Raw genomic sequence first — 17,467 nt, forward strand, 5'->3', positions numbered from 1 at the left:
TTTCTGACATATTGTGGGTCGACATACCTACAGTTCTGTAAGGCGCAATCCTGTTTAAGACATGCTTTTCCCCTATTACTGTACCAAAATCATAAAACACATTGTTCTCACGAAACGGTAGCTATTATCTGATTGACTAATATGACTAGAATGGTGGGAATCTCGTGTGATTGCTTTTATCACTAAGAAAAACAAACAAAAAGCTTAAAAATAAACGCAACTGTCAGTGCAAACAGCATCTGCAGACCTCTCAAGTCTCACGATTTTGTCCTGAGACTCACGGTTTTCACTTCAATCTCACGACGAGAAACAGAAATCTCACGAAAAAACAGAGTAACAAGTCATTTGATTAGCGCCTGGTTTTAGGACCCTTTTAGCTATTTTTGTCCGTCAGTTAATCAAACTCCCGGTTTTTACTGAAATCTCCAGATTTTTTGAACTCAATCTCCAGATTTCCAGTGCTTTAAGGTTGAGAAGTCTGCATCTGTTTTGTTTAAATCTGATGATCGCATTTTTCGGCATTTACTAAAAAAAGAAAATTTTGACATGGCGGGAAAAATATTGACATGGCGGGAAAATTTAGGGCTTTCTTCAAGTTGCTCGGCAACTTTTTAGCAACTTTTTATATTTCGAGCAACTTTTTCCCCTTCGAGCAACTTTTTTCCTCTCAAGCAACTTATTGCATTTTGAGCAATTTCCAGACCGAAGATCTACGAAAATTACCCGAGTGTTGTTTAAAGGCCATACGAACGTTTACGAAGATTTACGAAGTTTGCCGAAGATTTTCGAGGAACATCTGAAGACGTTTCAACTTTCGGCTCATTCTGCATTAAAACATTACAAAACTCGTCAGGAAGCATGACGTCATCGATATCTTCACGATTTTTCTCAATTAAAGAAAACCTTGTTATTAAACAAATTTTCCCTTAGATATGTTATTTAGATCCTTTTTTGCTGTAAAATTGCAGAAAACTGGTTAGAAATCTAACCCTCAAAGGGAAATTAGCGTATACATGTATTTAGAGAAATTCTCTTGATAAGATGCAGCGTTTTGGATTTTTTGGAGCAACTATCGAGCAACTTTTATTATCAGCTCAGAAGCAACCTTTTTGGATTTTTGCAGCAACTTTTGAGCAACTTTTTGAGAAATTACGGGCAACTTTTCGGGAACTCTCGAGCAACTTGTGGAAACCCCTAAGAAAATTCCGCGGCCTCAGAAAGCAAACACGCATGGAATGCACCTTCTCCCCTGTAGTATTATCTCGTGTCGTCATGACAACGTCATGACGTCACGAGACAAAAAGTAAAAAAAAAATCATTAGACAATTTTTATTTATGAGGAATGATCTTATATGCACAAGTCTCTGAGCTAACTGTTATGACATAAAACACAAAGAAGTTGGGGTTGTTATAGGGTGGCATTAGCATAATAGTGTTTTGTCACCCCATGCATTCAACTTACCGTACCACTCTCTTTCCACAAAAATGCTTAACTTGAGGCCGAGGTCTTCTCTTATAGACAAGATAACAAAGATTAATGTCTCGCGGCTCAAACCGCTGCAGAAAATTACGGTAGGAGCGAAGATTGTCGGCGACAAAGAAGAAGTGTTTGAGTCACACGCTCACTTCATCGCTGATAAAGATGGTGAAGTTGATGTTTGCCGTGACTCGTCTTTGGGAGGATCTTACAGCGGAGTTTCACCCATGGGATTGTTATGGAGCATGAAACCAGCACCGGGACAGAGAAAAGGAATTCGACTGATGAAATCTGATGTCACCAAACCGTACAACATCGTCGTGAACTGTTTTGATGGCCATGTAACTTCGCACGAATCTTCGTTGCAGCCTTTGTCAAGCGAGACATTTCAAAAGTGGTACATGGCGGATGGAGTGAAGAGAATTCCTGTGAGAGAAGGAAGAATCCATGGGACATTGTTTTTACCACCAGGAGAAGGTCCTTTCCCTGGTAAGTAGCGAAAGTTTAAATCGTTGCAAAGTACCAGGTTATCAGGTTACAGGTAGTTGGTTTCACTCTTAAAATTGAAACATCAGGATTTGTTTTCGAAAACAATCGTAATTTATGCCAAATAGAATAAAATTTCACGAAAAACAACTTCAGCATGAGGTTTTTAATTTTGTTCAGTCAGTTTCCTATATTTTTTCTGAGTCTTGTGTGTGTGGCATAATGTTTTTTGGTTAAAAACGTTTTTATGCGCGCTTGAATTATTAAAAGCCACGTCACTGACTAGCTGGAAATATCGGGAATCGCTGGACATGCTCGAAAAATCCTGATACTTTTCCTGAAAATCATGTTTGGAGAACTATCTTCGAAATGTAATTGTAACATTCTAAAACTTTATAGTTTCCGAGAAATTGGGAATACGAGTTCTGTCTCATTAAGCATAAATTACTGTGAAAATTGGCCATTTGTTTGTATTTTAAAAAGTACTGTACGTGTACAATACTAGGAAACAAGATTAATTGCGAATAAGACCCTTGCTCCCCTACTTTTTAGCAATCAGTACTGTAAATAGTTCTGCGGTATTTTTAAAGGATTTCAGCACCATTTAAATAATTACCATCTCAAGCTTTATGTGAAAATACAAAACTTGAAATACAAAACTTGAGCAGCTTCAGAAGCTTAAAATTCATCTTGGTTTGTCGAATGCGATCCGCTTTTGTCAAATTTGCATAATATGGTAATAAATTCCATTTGGAGGCTAGTATTCACCAAAGAGACGTAAAGGCTTCGCCTCGGGGAACTTTCGAATTGCTTCGCGTTCATACCGTGGTTTCGAGCAGGACTCTGTAAAGTGAGGAAACGGACGGCGGATGCGGACGACGGACAGCGGATGGCGGACGGCGGACGGCGAAAAAAATTAAGCATTTAATAATAAATGAAAATAAAATAATAAATGAAAATAAAATAAAAAATGAAAATAAAATAAAAAATAATAATGAAAATGAAATACTAAAAGTCATATCATTAGTGGAAGCATCTTCGGATCACTGCGCTGGAATCTCGTCGAAAAATGGTTGAAAAGTTCGAAACATTGCAAAAAAATGTTTCATATTGCTTTCTCCAAGCACTCACGTATTTATCTATCTTATTGTTGAGCTCATATGGGAGATAATCACCAAAGACAGTGTTCGGATAATTTTCACGAGGCTTCGAAAATTGCCAGGAACCTACTATTCGCGCGCGCACTCGTGAATAATCTCTCCATCTTTTTTATTTGTGATTTCATTTCATCAGAAATAACTAACTAAAGGAACTGGATACTGGACTGTTTTAACTTTGCTCTGCCTCTTCACTACGTCCTTACTATAGTCTAAAATCATTTTACTGGTGAGTATATAGACTGGCAACATTTAACTTACATTACTTGCCAAAAATTCGGACATTTTATTTGCGATGTTTAATTTTAGGACACTCTTGATCTCGTTTCTGACAAATTTCGGACAAAAATTTCAGAAACTTTGCTGAAATATACAGAACAGGAATTAGTCTGAAACAACATCTGTGAAATTGATAGTTTTACTGCACCTACAAGGTTTTACAGATACACCGTCATTATTGATAGTGTAAAGTCACAAAAAAAAGATACAGAGATTACATACAAGTGACTCGAGTGCGCGAATAGTATTTCTGCAACTTCCGAAGCATTCTGAAAATTATCCAAACACTGTCTTTAGTGATAAACTCATATTATTATAAGCTCAAGAATAAGACAGATAAAGAGATAAATACATAAGTTCTTGGAGAATGAATTTAAGACGAAACATTTTTTTTTGCACTTTTCCAAACTTTCCAAGCATTTTTCGACGAGTATCCAGCGCAGTGATCCGAAGATGCTTCGACTTAAAGTGATGCGATTTTTAACATTTCAATATTATTTTTTATTTTATTAACATTTTTATTTTTTATTTTTTACTATAATTGAAGGCCGAGCGTAGCGGGGTGTATAATTTTGTCCCTCAAAGGGATCAGGCGGGATGAAATCTCGTGAGGAGTTCACGGTCATATATATTTCTATATATATTTGTGAGCTTGGTGTGTGGCGGAAATGACGTCACACGGCCGCCGCGCGCTGGTGGCCTAATGGTAAGGCGTCGAACTTGAAATCAGATCTTCGGACCTGAGGTCGGGGGTTCGAATCCGGCTAGGGTTTTTTTTTTTTTTTTTTTTTTTTTTTGTGAGTTCGAATCCTGAGCCTTTCATTTTTATCGTTTTTCTTTTCGGATTAAAATAACATTGATTTCCACATAATACTCCCTCAACGCCTATTCAGGCTATAAACCTTTCATCGCCATCAGGGGCGCGCGGGCGGAGGCTTCGAATCCTCCTGCCGTTCGTTCTTCTTTTTTTTTTTATGCCATCAAATAAATGTCCAAAATGCGACTATCCAATAATTTGTCGATGATTTTTAAAATAGCCTGCGCTTCCCAACGCTTTATACCTCTTTACGAACCAGAAAAAGCCACCATCTTTAAAGCGGAGTAGACCCTGGGAACGAGGGTGTCGCGGCCATGCCCGTTGAAATAAAATTTCTAACAAACATATATCTTCCTGCCTACTGTGGAAAATTGAATATGTACAATTCAATTAATGCTCAACTTCAAATAATCCACTCCTTATTTATAACACCCCCCCCTCCCCAACCCAGAGCTTCGCGAGGCCCTGCGAGTCACGTATTACTAGTTTAATTGTTTTCGCCGTCCGCTGTCCTTTTCTGCACTTTACAGTGTCCCCGCGCTAAATGGCTTATGCGCGCACGTTATTCATGTCGCAACGTCACACCACAACATGCATTAAACACGTGCGCCGAAGAAACTGAGCTGGTAGCCTTTGAATTAAATTCGCTTGCAGTTTATTCTTTTAACTGTCAGTGACCCCTACATTATTTTGATAGACAACTTTCTCTTCTAATTCTCGACAGATGGTAGAAAAATGGACCAAAAATATCAATGTGGGAAGTATGAAAAGTTCCTATTTTGTGTCCACGTGCAATCGAATAATCCTGCCATCTTGCGGCTGTTAGTCCTGTTAGGCGAGTGCAAAACGGATCGTTAAATGATTATATTTACTTTAAAGAGCCGTATACCAGTTGAATCAAATTGATCAATACATGTAGATCCACATAAACAATATCTGATCAGCAGAGATTTTGTAAAGCATATACATGCGAATATAATAGAAAAAAAGTCGACGTTTCGGCATCATCTTGATGCCATTATCAAGACTGAGATAAAATTAAATATGCAAATTGTCAATTAAAGAGCTAAAGAGTTTCTTAATTTGCATAAAACAAAAAATTCTTAGGTGAAAACTTTTGCACGCACATAGTCCGTTTGCACGTTTAGTATTGGTTTAAGTTTGCGAATAAAAAGCATCCCATTTTGTTCTTACACTTTGCAAGCACGTGGAATTGATTTAATAGAGGCACAGGCATTGGAAGTAATATTTCAAAAACGAGTGCGAGTGGTTTCATCGGGGTTTCCAAACATGAGAAAACTGATGAAAGCACTCGGCCTACGGCCTCGTGCTTTTATTGTTTTCGAGTGTTTGGAAACCCCGATGAAACACGAAGCACGAGTTTTTGAAATAGCTTCACGAAAACTTAATTTTTTATTTCTTTTGTTTAATTAGCGTACAGTTTGCAATCGGGGCCTTATTGCAAACAGAGGATACTATTCACGAAAACATTGAATTGTTGCTTTCTTTTGTTTGATTAGCGCATAGTTTGTGATGATTATGTAAGATCCGTGTTTTTCACAACTAAGCTTGTTTACTTCAACCCCGCATCACAAGGGTTTGACGTTTTGTCAAACTCTACAGTTTGATATTTCATCAAACTATCGTGGAAAGAGCCTCTGTCCAGTGCTTCATCGGGTTTTCAAACCACACGCACCTGACCAAATTGGCGTATCCTGATTGGCTTGTCAATTCATGAATTATTAATGAGTTTGAGAACATTGTGATCGTCCACGTAGTGCTTGTAAATGGACAACGATTTCTGTTTATGTCTGTCAACACGTTGGTGCAAGTGGCCCCGAGTGTAACCAACATAGCCCGCATCGCACAGGCCACATTGAAATTTATAAACTAAACATTGTTGGTTAACAATGGCTGGCTTGATTTCTTGCACTTTGAGGCCTTCATGTAGTTTCCGGCTGACAAAAACTGGTTGGATTACGGTCTTGGTCTTTAAAAGGGAGAATGACTCGAACCGTACTCGTTTTCTCGTGTTGCAAGGGGGTGTGCTGCTGGTCAGATACTTTGGAATCAACGAAGCGCTTCACAGCTGAGTTTAATAAGTGCCGAGGGTATTTAAGTTTTGATAACACATCCTTCAACCGATCACATTCCTGTGAAAAATAGGACCAATCAGACGACAGCCGGTAACAACAACAACAAGCTTTATTTGCATGACTGTAAATTTGTTACAATATTGCAAAAGCGTAAACTTATTAAGTAATAATATTAATAATAATAATAAAAAATAATAGCATAATAAAAAAAATGATTACCTCGAGCATAGTGATGATTAGGCAGCGCTTGTATCGACTATCAACATGGCTTTGGTAATGAAGAAGGAGCCCCGTGTTTGTTGGCTTAACGTAAACTCTGGTCTCGATTCTTGGCGCTACGTTTATTAGATCAACACCAACAAAAGGCAGAGAGGAATTATTCTCAACCTCCATCGTAAATTTAAGGGAGGAGTGGCAGTGATTGAGGGTGTCCAAAAAGCTGTCAGCTTATGGAGGTTGAGAATAACTCCTCTCTACCTTTTGTTGGTGTTGATCTAATAAACGTAATTATATTCGCAAGTATATGCTAAACAATATTTGGCAGAGAAAATTGCATTTCATGGATTTATTTGTAATATTCTTAGACAAACAGACACTGAGGCCATATTTAGTCACGAAGCCCGATATTTCAGATTTAGGGTAGTCTTTTTCGGACACCTTTATTAATATTATGAAAATCTGACAACAGTGGATCGCGAACGGTTTTGTCAGTCTTCTTAATTGCCCAGATTTTTTATTACAGCTTTCTTTAGCATAATTGTCTATTTTTCAGCTGCTACTCGTCCGCTAGAAATTATGATAATACTATCCTTGTAGGTATCTACAATACGACTACAAATGATGTACAAATTCGGCGTGAAAATTCAGCGACAATGACTCTAAAGCAAGCAGGACAACCGAAGAAACAATGAACTAATCTATAATAATAATAACAATCTTTTATTAGGAAAGCTCCAATCACTTAAGTGGCTTGTTTCCAAGCGTTTCAAAGTGCTTCAATACAAAAAAGATATTAGCCAATTTTTCAGTGTAAAGGTCAGCTTCGAGCCAAAGTGGCGCATACTGCCGGAGCTTACACCGGTTTCCTTAGCATTAAGCAGCTAGGAGTATTTCTACTCCCCCCTGGATGGGATGCTAGTCCATCGCAGGGAACCCCCCAGCATTATTTCGCCGGTACCCATTTAAACACCTGGGTGGAGAGAGGCACTATGAGAGTAAAGTGTCTTGCCCAAGAACACAACACAGTGACCCCGGCCAGGGCTCGAACCCGGAACGCTCGCTCCGGAGTCCGGCGCGCTAACCATTAGACCACCGCGCCTCCCATAATTTTTCAGAGTAACTTATCCATAATCAATCAGGCACCACTTTGGAATAATCAATGAGCCAATTTTGTGATGAACACTTGTAAAGTTGTTTCCATAAGCACCTAAACATTATCCTGTAGCGCAACCTTTTGTTTAGTTGCTTTGCGTTTTTCTTCAGCAAAACGCGTGCTTTGTTTGGCTCAGATCTGTTTAGAAAATATTTGTATAAAATTGTCTTTTAAAACTCTTTGCACGTTTCACATATTCATACAAGAGTTAAAGTAATTATTATGAATATGATTATGATTATTATTTTTATTATTATTATTATTATTATTATTATTATTATTATTATTATTTAAATCAACTCAAGGTCAAACATGAACGTAGATAACGTAAAACACAATGCAAGGTTAATTGGACAGCTAGAAAGGCTAATTTTATTGCCCAATATTTCGGATTGACAAACCTACCTTCTTCGATTCAGGTACTGCAAAGCTAATCTACTCAAAGATCCGGCTTCACTTCGCTACTGTTCGTCCAAGTGGTCCTTGCATTATTAAAGATGAACGTAGATAGTCCGATAATTGTTTTATTAATTCATAAATTGTCGACAAACGCGTTTTCACAGCTAGGGCAGCTCCCAGAAAACTGATTGGGATTCAATGTAATAGATACACGTCACTAGACTGTTCACAGCCCTCTAATTTATTGCATTTTTCCATCGATGATGAGCCCGGGGAAAGAACGGCAAGAGAATTGGACGGCAGCGCAAAACGGTAGGCGCGAAGGGGTGGAGGACGGGGAGGGAAAAAAACATTATCTATTTTCCTTGCGTTAAAAAATAGAGAGGCTGTGGACAGTCTAACACGTCACACGTTTACTGATTCCTTCAATACATCACACATTCCTCTGCGCCCGTCACTCGAGCGAAGCGAATATATCCTTCTTACGGAAACAAACGTGCGAGCCCCTGTGACCAAAATACGAACAAGACTCCGCGTACCAGATCATCTAAAAATCCCCTTCTTCCTACAGGTGTGATGGAGTTGCTTGGTGCCGCTGGAGGACTTGTGGAATTCAAGGCTTCCCTCCTGGCATCTCATGGATTTGCTGCTCTTGCATTGGCCTACATGGGCTTTGACGATGTACCACTGCTTCCACCAACCATCGACATTGAATACTTTGAAGAGGCTGCTAACTGGCTCAGCAATCATCCAAAAGTCTTGCCGCGTGGTATTGGTATTCATGCCATATGTTATGGATCATGGATTGCTTTATTATTGGCAAGCCTTAACATGAAAGCCATCAAGACTGTTGTGGCTATTTCACCTTTGATAGTTGCTCATACTTTACCATTTCAATACCATGGAAAGGTCTCCGATGTAGTTCCTCTTGAAAATAGCAAGAAAATAACAACAGAGGATGGCTGCTGCTGGCGCTACGCAGTTCCAACGCTCACCTCCGAGTATAGCCCCCCAGTTTCCAAATACTCAGCTTTTACACCAGTCAAAAATATCTCTTGTCCTGTTCTACTAGTCTTTGGAACCGGCGACCTTCATGTCGATCCCGAGACATCGCAACTGATATTTGATCACTTGAAGACCCGTGGAAGAAAACATCTGTGTTCCATTTTACGTTATCCCGAAGCGGGACATCTCATCGAGCCGCCATACTCTCCACTCTGTTATGCTTCATACAACGGAACTACCAAACCGCTCGGTGATCCCCACCTGGTGTGGGGTGGGGAGACACAAGCTCACGCTAGAGCTCAAGAAGACGCCTGGCCAAAAATCTTAAGCTTTCGGATCAATTTAGGTTTCTGGGAAACTGCTCACCTACCCCTCCCCAAACCTAACATTTTGCCCAAAGCGATAAGTAAGGGTTAATGTTAGGTTTGGGGAGGGGGTAGGTGAGCAGTTTCCCAGAAACCTAAATTGATCCAAGCTTTCTGCGAAGAAATCTTCAACATGTTTAGTCCAACCTGTAACTGATAGCAGGCCTTGGTCGCTTGTACTACCTTTTTTGAACTATAATCTTTCCAAACGAGTTTGCCATTTTACTGATCGAGGACACTGCTAGCATTATTGACGATCGTATTAGTTTTTCAAAAGGATGAAAGGGACAAATGATTCGATATTGAGTCACAGGTTTTGTTTTGTTTTACTGGTTTACTCTTTACTATATCAATGGCCTTGCAAATTTGAGAATACTCCAGAGCTTCATCGTTGTTCCGTTTATATTCTGATGAAGATTACAGCCATGTCACTTTTTCCCACTCGTAATTTCATTTGAAATTTGTATTTCCTTTGTCATTTTTAATTGTTTCATTGTCAGTTTTGATAGGTTTTAGTTAACAGGTGAAGAGCCATGTAATAGATACACTGTTAAAAAATCATTGTCATCATTATTTTTTCGTTCCGGAGCTGGCATAGCGAAGCAACGGGATTTTGGTAATGAATACAGAATATCGGAAAACAAAACTGAGTAGTTTCATCGATTTATTTTTTTACTGTATCTATAGCCTTGCAAATTTGAAAATACTCCAGATTTTCATCATTATTCCGTTTCTGGTTGAGTACAGCCAAACCTGTAACAAGCGGTCACCCTTGGAAAATGGATATGTGATCATCTTGACCGTTAAATACAGGTTCACCCACCAAAAGCCGGGGTACTGGTTTACAGAAAAAGTAAATTCAACAGTATTTTAAAGTACATCACATCTCCACATCATAAGGTTGACTTCCCAACGTTCATTTTTGTGTGGCTTACACAAAGTGTAAAACCACACTATGTCGTAATCCGTGAACAAAATCCAATTACAATCAGTATACTTAAAGGAACAATGTCACGGTATTTTAAGTCCTTTTTTCGATTACTTTCAAATTGAAGGCATCCTCAAAATAATAGTTTTCCAAAGTACTTAGTAGAAAAACCACTAACGAAGTTGAAGTAAATCAACTGCAGTTAAGCAAAGATGGTTAGGACTCTTGAATATTAAGAGGGATTACAAATGACAAACTTGACAAGAATGGACGATTTTTTCAAGATGTCATCCGTAACGTACTCCTTTGAGCGTCATATGACAGACACAGTTGAATTCAGGTCAAAAACAATACAATACACCATTTCGGACTTTGTACTAGCTGATCATGACTGCGTCGGCTTAAGCCTGGTTTTCACTAGCAACGCAAGCACAAGCGCAAAGATAACAGCTCTTATTTCACCGTGAAAACAGCTTCGACTCAAGCAAAGGCACAAGCGCATTGCATTTCGATGCTTGTGCTGCACAAGAATAAAAATTTGTCCGTTTTGCGTGATTGCGCTTGTGCTTGCGTCGCTAGTGAAAACCAGGCTTAATTGAGGTGCTCGCTCAATAACAGTAAAGTTTAAAATAATTTAGCGGTGTATTTTTTGGCAATAGAGGGTAACTACCTAAAAAGCTGCTGCTTACCACGGGTTTGACGCAGAAAAAAACATGTCTGTGGCACGATTTTAAACTTCTTAGAATCTTAAACAGCTACAGCTTACTAGAAGGAAAGCTATGAAGAGAACAGCAGTTATTCCTGATTATAGCTGAACTGAGCGAATAATCTTATGCTGATCATTATTTTATACTTTTTAAACTCCTTCTTTCTAAGCCGCAAAAGTCTCATTATGGCTAACGTAGAAGCTGAGGACTTAACTCTTAAGCATCAATCAGTCTAAGTGGCTAGAGTTGATCCATAGACTTCGATATTTGTTTTTTTACAAACTTGCAACTTATAGACTCCAGTCGATTTAATTGCCCGGCAAACAAAACACGGAAAACAAATCGTCGCTTTGTTTCACAGATTTTTAAGGTTTGTAGGTCAGTGCCCATTCTATTTAACCCTATTCAGACCGGGCATTTTGGACCTTCTCAGACCGGGGGGGGGGGGGCTTCGGAAGCCCCCCCTATGTAACTTCCAGAATGATTAAGCAATCACCATGAAACTTATAGGATGTATTGTACGTCCGAAACTCTTTCTTTTGGTATACGTCACGTGGGGTGGTGACGTCACATCACGTGACAATTACATCATGATGTCAAAACAGCCGCCACCTTGGATCCGCCATCTTGGATTTCAAAATGTTTCCATAATGCCAGAAAACCACCCAAAATCACTGCAAATTACTCAAAATGAATAAAAATGTGCTTTAAACCTGTAAAAATGTAAAAATAACTCCATTTAAGTTGATTTTTATTAACAGAAACACGCAAAATTACAAATTTGGGAAAACATGCCTGTCAAAATGCCGTTGCCATGGTGATGTCAAGTTCCTGACACATCATCCAACCCTACCAAATTGTTGCCAGATACATTTTAGGAAAACTCAGAAAGTTTTGCAGCGTTTGGTTAAATCTTGAAAAAGTTATAAAAGTTCAAAGTCAGCGCGGGCCTCAAAAGCCCCCCCCCCCGGTCTGAATACGGTTAACAAGAGGAAATATTTAATAAATAATTTCTGGGGTTTACAGCATTGTACCCAATAATGCTGTGAACCAAGGTAATCATCTGTTACAATTATTGACCCTCCAAAAACCCTAGTTTTCTCTCTCTGCATTACATCGACGATTTCAGTCGCTTACGCACTGATGTTTTGGTACATGGCTGAAATTGTCATGTATTGCTGAGAGAAAACAATAGGGGTTTAGGAGGGTAAGTAGCTCACACCAATGACCCCGGAACATCGTCACCTGTTTTCGGAAATAATCATTTCTTCCCATAGCTCTCAACATCTTAATTCTGTCATTAGCATTTCTGAATTAATTCAAATTGTTTAAGAGCGAATTTTTTTGTAGACCGCGTGAAAACAAAAATATGCGGTACAAACTTCCAAAGTCATCTACCTTCATTTTTGGCTCAGAGATACCTTATGGTAAGTCGATAAACGTGGTGTATTTTTTTCGTTTAAATCTATTTTAATTTTCGAGAAAATATTCAGACACTGGTGACGAGTGCCCGGCGACATAAAATGGCCGAAACAAGAGCGACGAACATGGTCACAAGAACTTAGCTCATCAAAAGCGTAAATTGAAGATGACCTTTCTCAAGTTTGTATATTTGTGACAGGAGGCATTGACGAATGTTATGAGTCTAAAATAAGGATAATCAACTGAACTATGAAATCCAGGCAGGCGTTTAAAAATCACCATTTTCTCATTGTTTACAGATTTCATTTTGGAGACGTTTTTCACGAAGTACTTTTCCTATGCGGTATAACTCGGATTTGCCTGAAACTTTGGCTTAGATAAGTAGAAATGATGTACTTTTTAATTATATAAAAATTTGCTCTGGGCTTTTGATTTTATCCAAGAAATAGACCGTCCTACTTCGAAGAAATCGCTCGACAGTGACTTATGTAAACAAAGCAAATAATCGAATTACGCAGTACACTTTCTCTTAATATAGCCAAAATTCGAACACAATCTTATCATTTAGCTACACACGAGTTTATTTATTAATATTTTACTCTTACCTTGCAAAAGCAGTGGTAAAACATTGTTTTTCCCCATTCTTGACATTCTTTTGTCGGCAAATTGCACGGGCAAGCGGCTATGTTGCTTATGATACAATCAGTCGCTATTAGCAAAGGCCCTCGTAAACATGGTATTTCTTGACAACTTTAACCACATTTCAGGTTCCATACAGCCATTCGTGCAAGGGACTTGATTACACGATGAACAGATTCACTTAACGACGTGTTAAGCCTTAAATAAGATGTTGTGAAATTCAAAGAACGGTTACATGTCATTGCTCGTGAACCCTCGTATTTGTCACGCAATGAGTCACGAACTCCCGGGGGGTGGGTGGGTACTGTACAGGGGGCTCCCTACAAAGTCTGCATTTTTCAACTGCCATTTAGATACAGTCGACTCCCGATAACTCGAATTCACGTTTTAAACGTTTTCTCATGCTCACTTGTTCGTCCACATGTGCAACCTCTCACTCGGTCATAAAAAAGCCGCTTTTTGAACTCCATTTCCCCTTTTATTTATTCAATACAAAATAATCAAGATGTACAGACTTGAAAAAGCACTGCATCTAGCACCAACGGTACGGTAATTTGTACAGGCTTTTTATTCCTGTTAAAATTATTATACTATTATACGGAACCCCATCTGGGCGTGGTAAAAGCTTTTTAATTTGACCCCGGAGCCGGATACCATTTCTATGTCTTATCAATGATCTGAAGACTGCCAACAAATCACGAGAGTATGTTTTACTTTAAGTGCAGCTCAAAACGGAACCTTTTTGGTTAAACTGACAGGCAGCCTGCCACGTCCTGAACACCCTATATGTGTGACCAAAATCCGTAACTTAACCATAATATGGGAGTTCACCCTTCCCGCTTCCAATACACAGAGGAGTCTGTCATAAACGTTTTTACTTTTATTCATTTTACTTTGGGGGGTGATCAACTTATCAGTACGAGATCACTAGGAACGTCCCGCACACTTTTAACGGGATCGCGATAATGTTCGACTGCATTCACATAGGCCTGCAAAGCAGGCGTCGGAAAAGGAGTAGAAGGGGGAGCTGGGAAGAGGGAGACAAAGAGGGAAAAAACGTAGGGGGTTCTTAAGACAGGCGTTCCCTCTTCCCCGTCTTTTTCCCTTCCCTTTTTACGCCTGCCGCGCAGGCTAGCATTTACTCGAATGCGGTGCTTCTGTTTCAGCATATTATTACGTCAGGAAAACGTTACATAATCGACATTTGTTATCAGACGGCGCTAAGCTCGATTTTATATATATCCGTCACCACCGTTACCAGAATTTATCAGACTAAAACAGAGAAAAAGAACAAATCACACTGTGTTAGGTTTTTCTTTTAAAACTTAATCATATCGCATTTTATATAACCACAATATTAAACGGACTGAGAACTGACTTACAATAAACCCCTTCTAGCTCGAATTCGATGACGATAACGCTCATTCATGAACATAGCGCACTCGATCGAGGCGTCACAGTTTCTATCCTTCGAAATGTACGGTAATTTACGATTCCGAGTATAATTACATAGTTTCTGGAGGAAGAAAGTGGCATTTAAATTTTGAAAGAGTTTGGTCTTGAATATAATATTCATGAAAAATTGGAATTCCGGACAATCGGAAATCTGGATAATCGAGGTTCGACTGTACTTTCTATAGAACATTAACAAAAATCGCAAAGACTTACCAGACCCAGCAGGGACAAATATGCCCGTACGTCGAAGGATCGTTCTCAAAAGCGCTTTTTTGATTCCCGGGGGGGGGGGGGGATCGCATATGAAAGTGACGGGGGTGTAACTTTTTGATATCTGGTCTCACTTAGGGTCTTCCGCGAAAAAATAGCAATATTTTCAGCCAAAATGGTCTCGTTCAGGGTTATACACGCAGAAATATACAAACAGCAAGTCTATTTATAGTTTTTTGGAGGCGTCTAGGGGTCAAGAAAAGCTGGAGCCACACCCAGATTGTTCTCTTTTAGGGGTTCTTTTCAAAATTTCTGACGAGCATCCCCGTCCGTTTCATATAGCAGTCCCCCCGGGTGTTGTCTTTGGCATGCCTCAATAATTCTGCGGGAACGCGGCACCGTTGCGAACCTCTTCTCCATCCACTGCCCAGAGAGGACCGATGAGCTGAGCAGATAGTAATGTCCGAAATATTCAAAGGTACATTGAAGTTTGATGCCGCGCTAAAATGATATGAACGCACAGGGAGCATAACAGAACTTTTTTCCGCAGCTCGACTTCGCTTATCTTGGGAGCAGTATCCCCCAACTAATCTTTGAAAAGAGTAATTGATTTCCATTCTATACTCTGTAAAATTCTCTGCTCATTAAAAGCACGAATCAACAAAATAAATTATCAGTTCTTGTTTGCTTTGGAAACTATGGCGCGACGCTCATTATTTTGTTAGAGCTACACCTAATCTTGTTTATTTTTCCTTTCTGATTTGTAAATAGAATCTCTGATATTTAAAAATGCTATTTCCACTTTGTTAAAACAAAAACGTTAAAAGCCCTCCCCAAAATAAAACCAAGAAATAAAAAAATAAAAGTCAACCAAAAATACAGCTGCAGTACTCCGTTAAAAATGCAACAACAACGGCAACAGTTACTCAGTGACCTTCCCCGTTTCAGGTTTAATATTTTTTTTTTCTATAGTATCTTTATGTGCTTTTTTTAAACGTGAAAACGTACTTTCATCTTCATATGCCGTGACTTTTTTGAAAGGGTTTTTAGACTTTTTATTAACCCGTTTATGTGCCATTACGTTTGTATTAAGCCCCACCAAAACCACTTACGAAGTTGTATAAATCCAGGGATTATAACCGAAAGTTTGCGGTATTTCTCAAAGTACATAGCCCACCAAATTTAATTCAATGGGTAACCTCCCCTCAAGTGACATATCACTGCGTGACAGATGTCAAGCCGCCATTTTCGCTCTAGTTGATCTTCTGCAAAAACAACGGCCAAAACGCGGTTTTTAAACTGTGAAGCAAGTTTCTTCTATGAATTGGCCGTTTTCACTAAATGTGGTTGGAACTGTGAAGACCGGAATGCGGTGTTTTTTTTTTTTTCAAGGACCTTCTGGCAAAGTTATTGCTGATTTGAAATTCTCGGGAATTCTGAATACTGTGATTTGGTAAACACCGTTCGAGTGCTGGTAACGAATTTGAAACAAAAGTAGGATACATACTAGTTATGCAACGCTTTCGAGTGGTATACTATGGAATATCCCACGAGTCACTTGTATTTTCTCGGTATACACACGAGCCTTTAGGCGAGTGTGTATGCCAAGAAAATACAAGTGACAAGTGGGATATTCCATAGTATACCACGAGAAAGTGTTGTGTAACTATTTTATACCATGCCATAGAAAATACGCTTACTAAATTTCGTCGCAGCGCACTATGGGAAGGTTGGGTTGAATACCGTCGAATATACAACGGCTTTCCTGTATTCTGATTGGCTGTATTTTCTATGGCATGGTATAAAAGCAATATTCAACAAATTGTTACGCCAGGTAAGCTAAATATTGAGTTTTGGATCAAATGGGGTGTTTACTAATAAGATTTTGTCGGAATTTTGGCTTTGAGAAGGGAAAGCGTAATTCGAGCCTTATTTGATTATTTGCGGTTGTTGACAAGTCGGTGTTGTGATTTCGTCCAAATTGAAAGGGGAAGTTCTTCGTAGCAATTAAAAGCCCTAGGCTGATTTTTATACCATTAAAATGAACATCATTTTCGCTTATTAAACAAGGACACTGCCTATAAAAGGGATAGCTCCTCCCCCTCTTTGTCACGAAATCCTTGTTTCAACGGCTTAATCAAATATGGCGGACTATGCGAGCAAGAAGGGGAAAATTCCTTGACCGAAAATAAAGTCAAATCCTACCTTCTGATCTTTAATTTTACTTTAAAATACTCACTTTCATAAAATGAAACCAAAAAACACCAGTAATACCTCTTTTGTAGCTAAAATCTAAAATTTTGCCTTACAAGATTTGAATTTCGCGCCCGTAACGGTTTCCCCAATGGCAAGATGCTCAAAATGGCACACAGACTCCTCTCAGCTGAGATGGGCCTTTTTGAGCCCTCAAAATGAATGGCTTGTGGTCTTTCTTATTAAAGCATGCTCAAGTCGTGGTTTAATGGTTAACAAACAAATAAAATCCTTTGAGAAGATGACTGTTTGCTTCATGGCGGGCGTTGCGCCATTTTAGAAAAGCAACTTCTGTCTTGGATCGAACCACCCTGCCTTCTTCGCTAATTCGTTGATTTTAATATTTAAGTTTATTGTCAATTCGGCTTTACTTCTTGATATTTTTTTTGGCCGATTCATC

The 17,467-nt window shown here is 39.0% G+C and overlaps 1 protein-coding gene and 1 pseudogene across 2 annotated transcripts in view; one reads left to right on the forward strand and one right to left on the reverse strand.

Moving 5' to 3' along the window:
• The window catches only part of LOC144651029 (bile acid-CoA:amino acid N-acyltransferase-like), a 50,011-nt gene that overhangs the window by 1,204 nt on the left and 31,340 nt on the right, over positions 1 to 17,467 (forward strand). Inside the window, exon 2 of one of the 2 annotated variants that reach the window (XM_078510888.1) lies at positions 1,362 to 1,966. In XM_078510888.1, the coding sequence (XP_078367014.1) occupies positions 1,486 to 1,966 (481 nt within the window). In that variant the 5' untranslated portion in view covers positions 1,362 to 1,485. Of the gene's footprint in view, positions 1 to 1,313; positions 1,967 to 17,467 lie in introns of those variants that run through there. The other variant, XM_078510887.1, reaches the window with a different exon arrangement.
• Positions 5,949 to 6,917, reverse strand: LOC144648051 (uncharacterized; annotated as a pseudogene).

The sequence above is a fragment of the Oculina patagonica genome, chromosome 4, assembly GCF_052425735.1.
Source record: "Oculina patagonica isolate OP01 chromosome 4, crgOcupat, whole genome shotgun sequence".
NCBI classification, from domain to species: Eukaryota; Metazoa; Cnidaria; class Anthozoa; order Scleractinia; family Oculinidae; genus Oculina; species Oculina patagonica.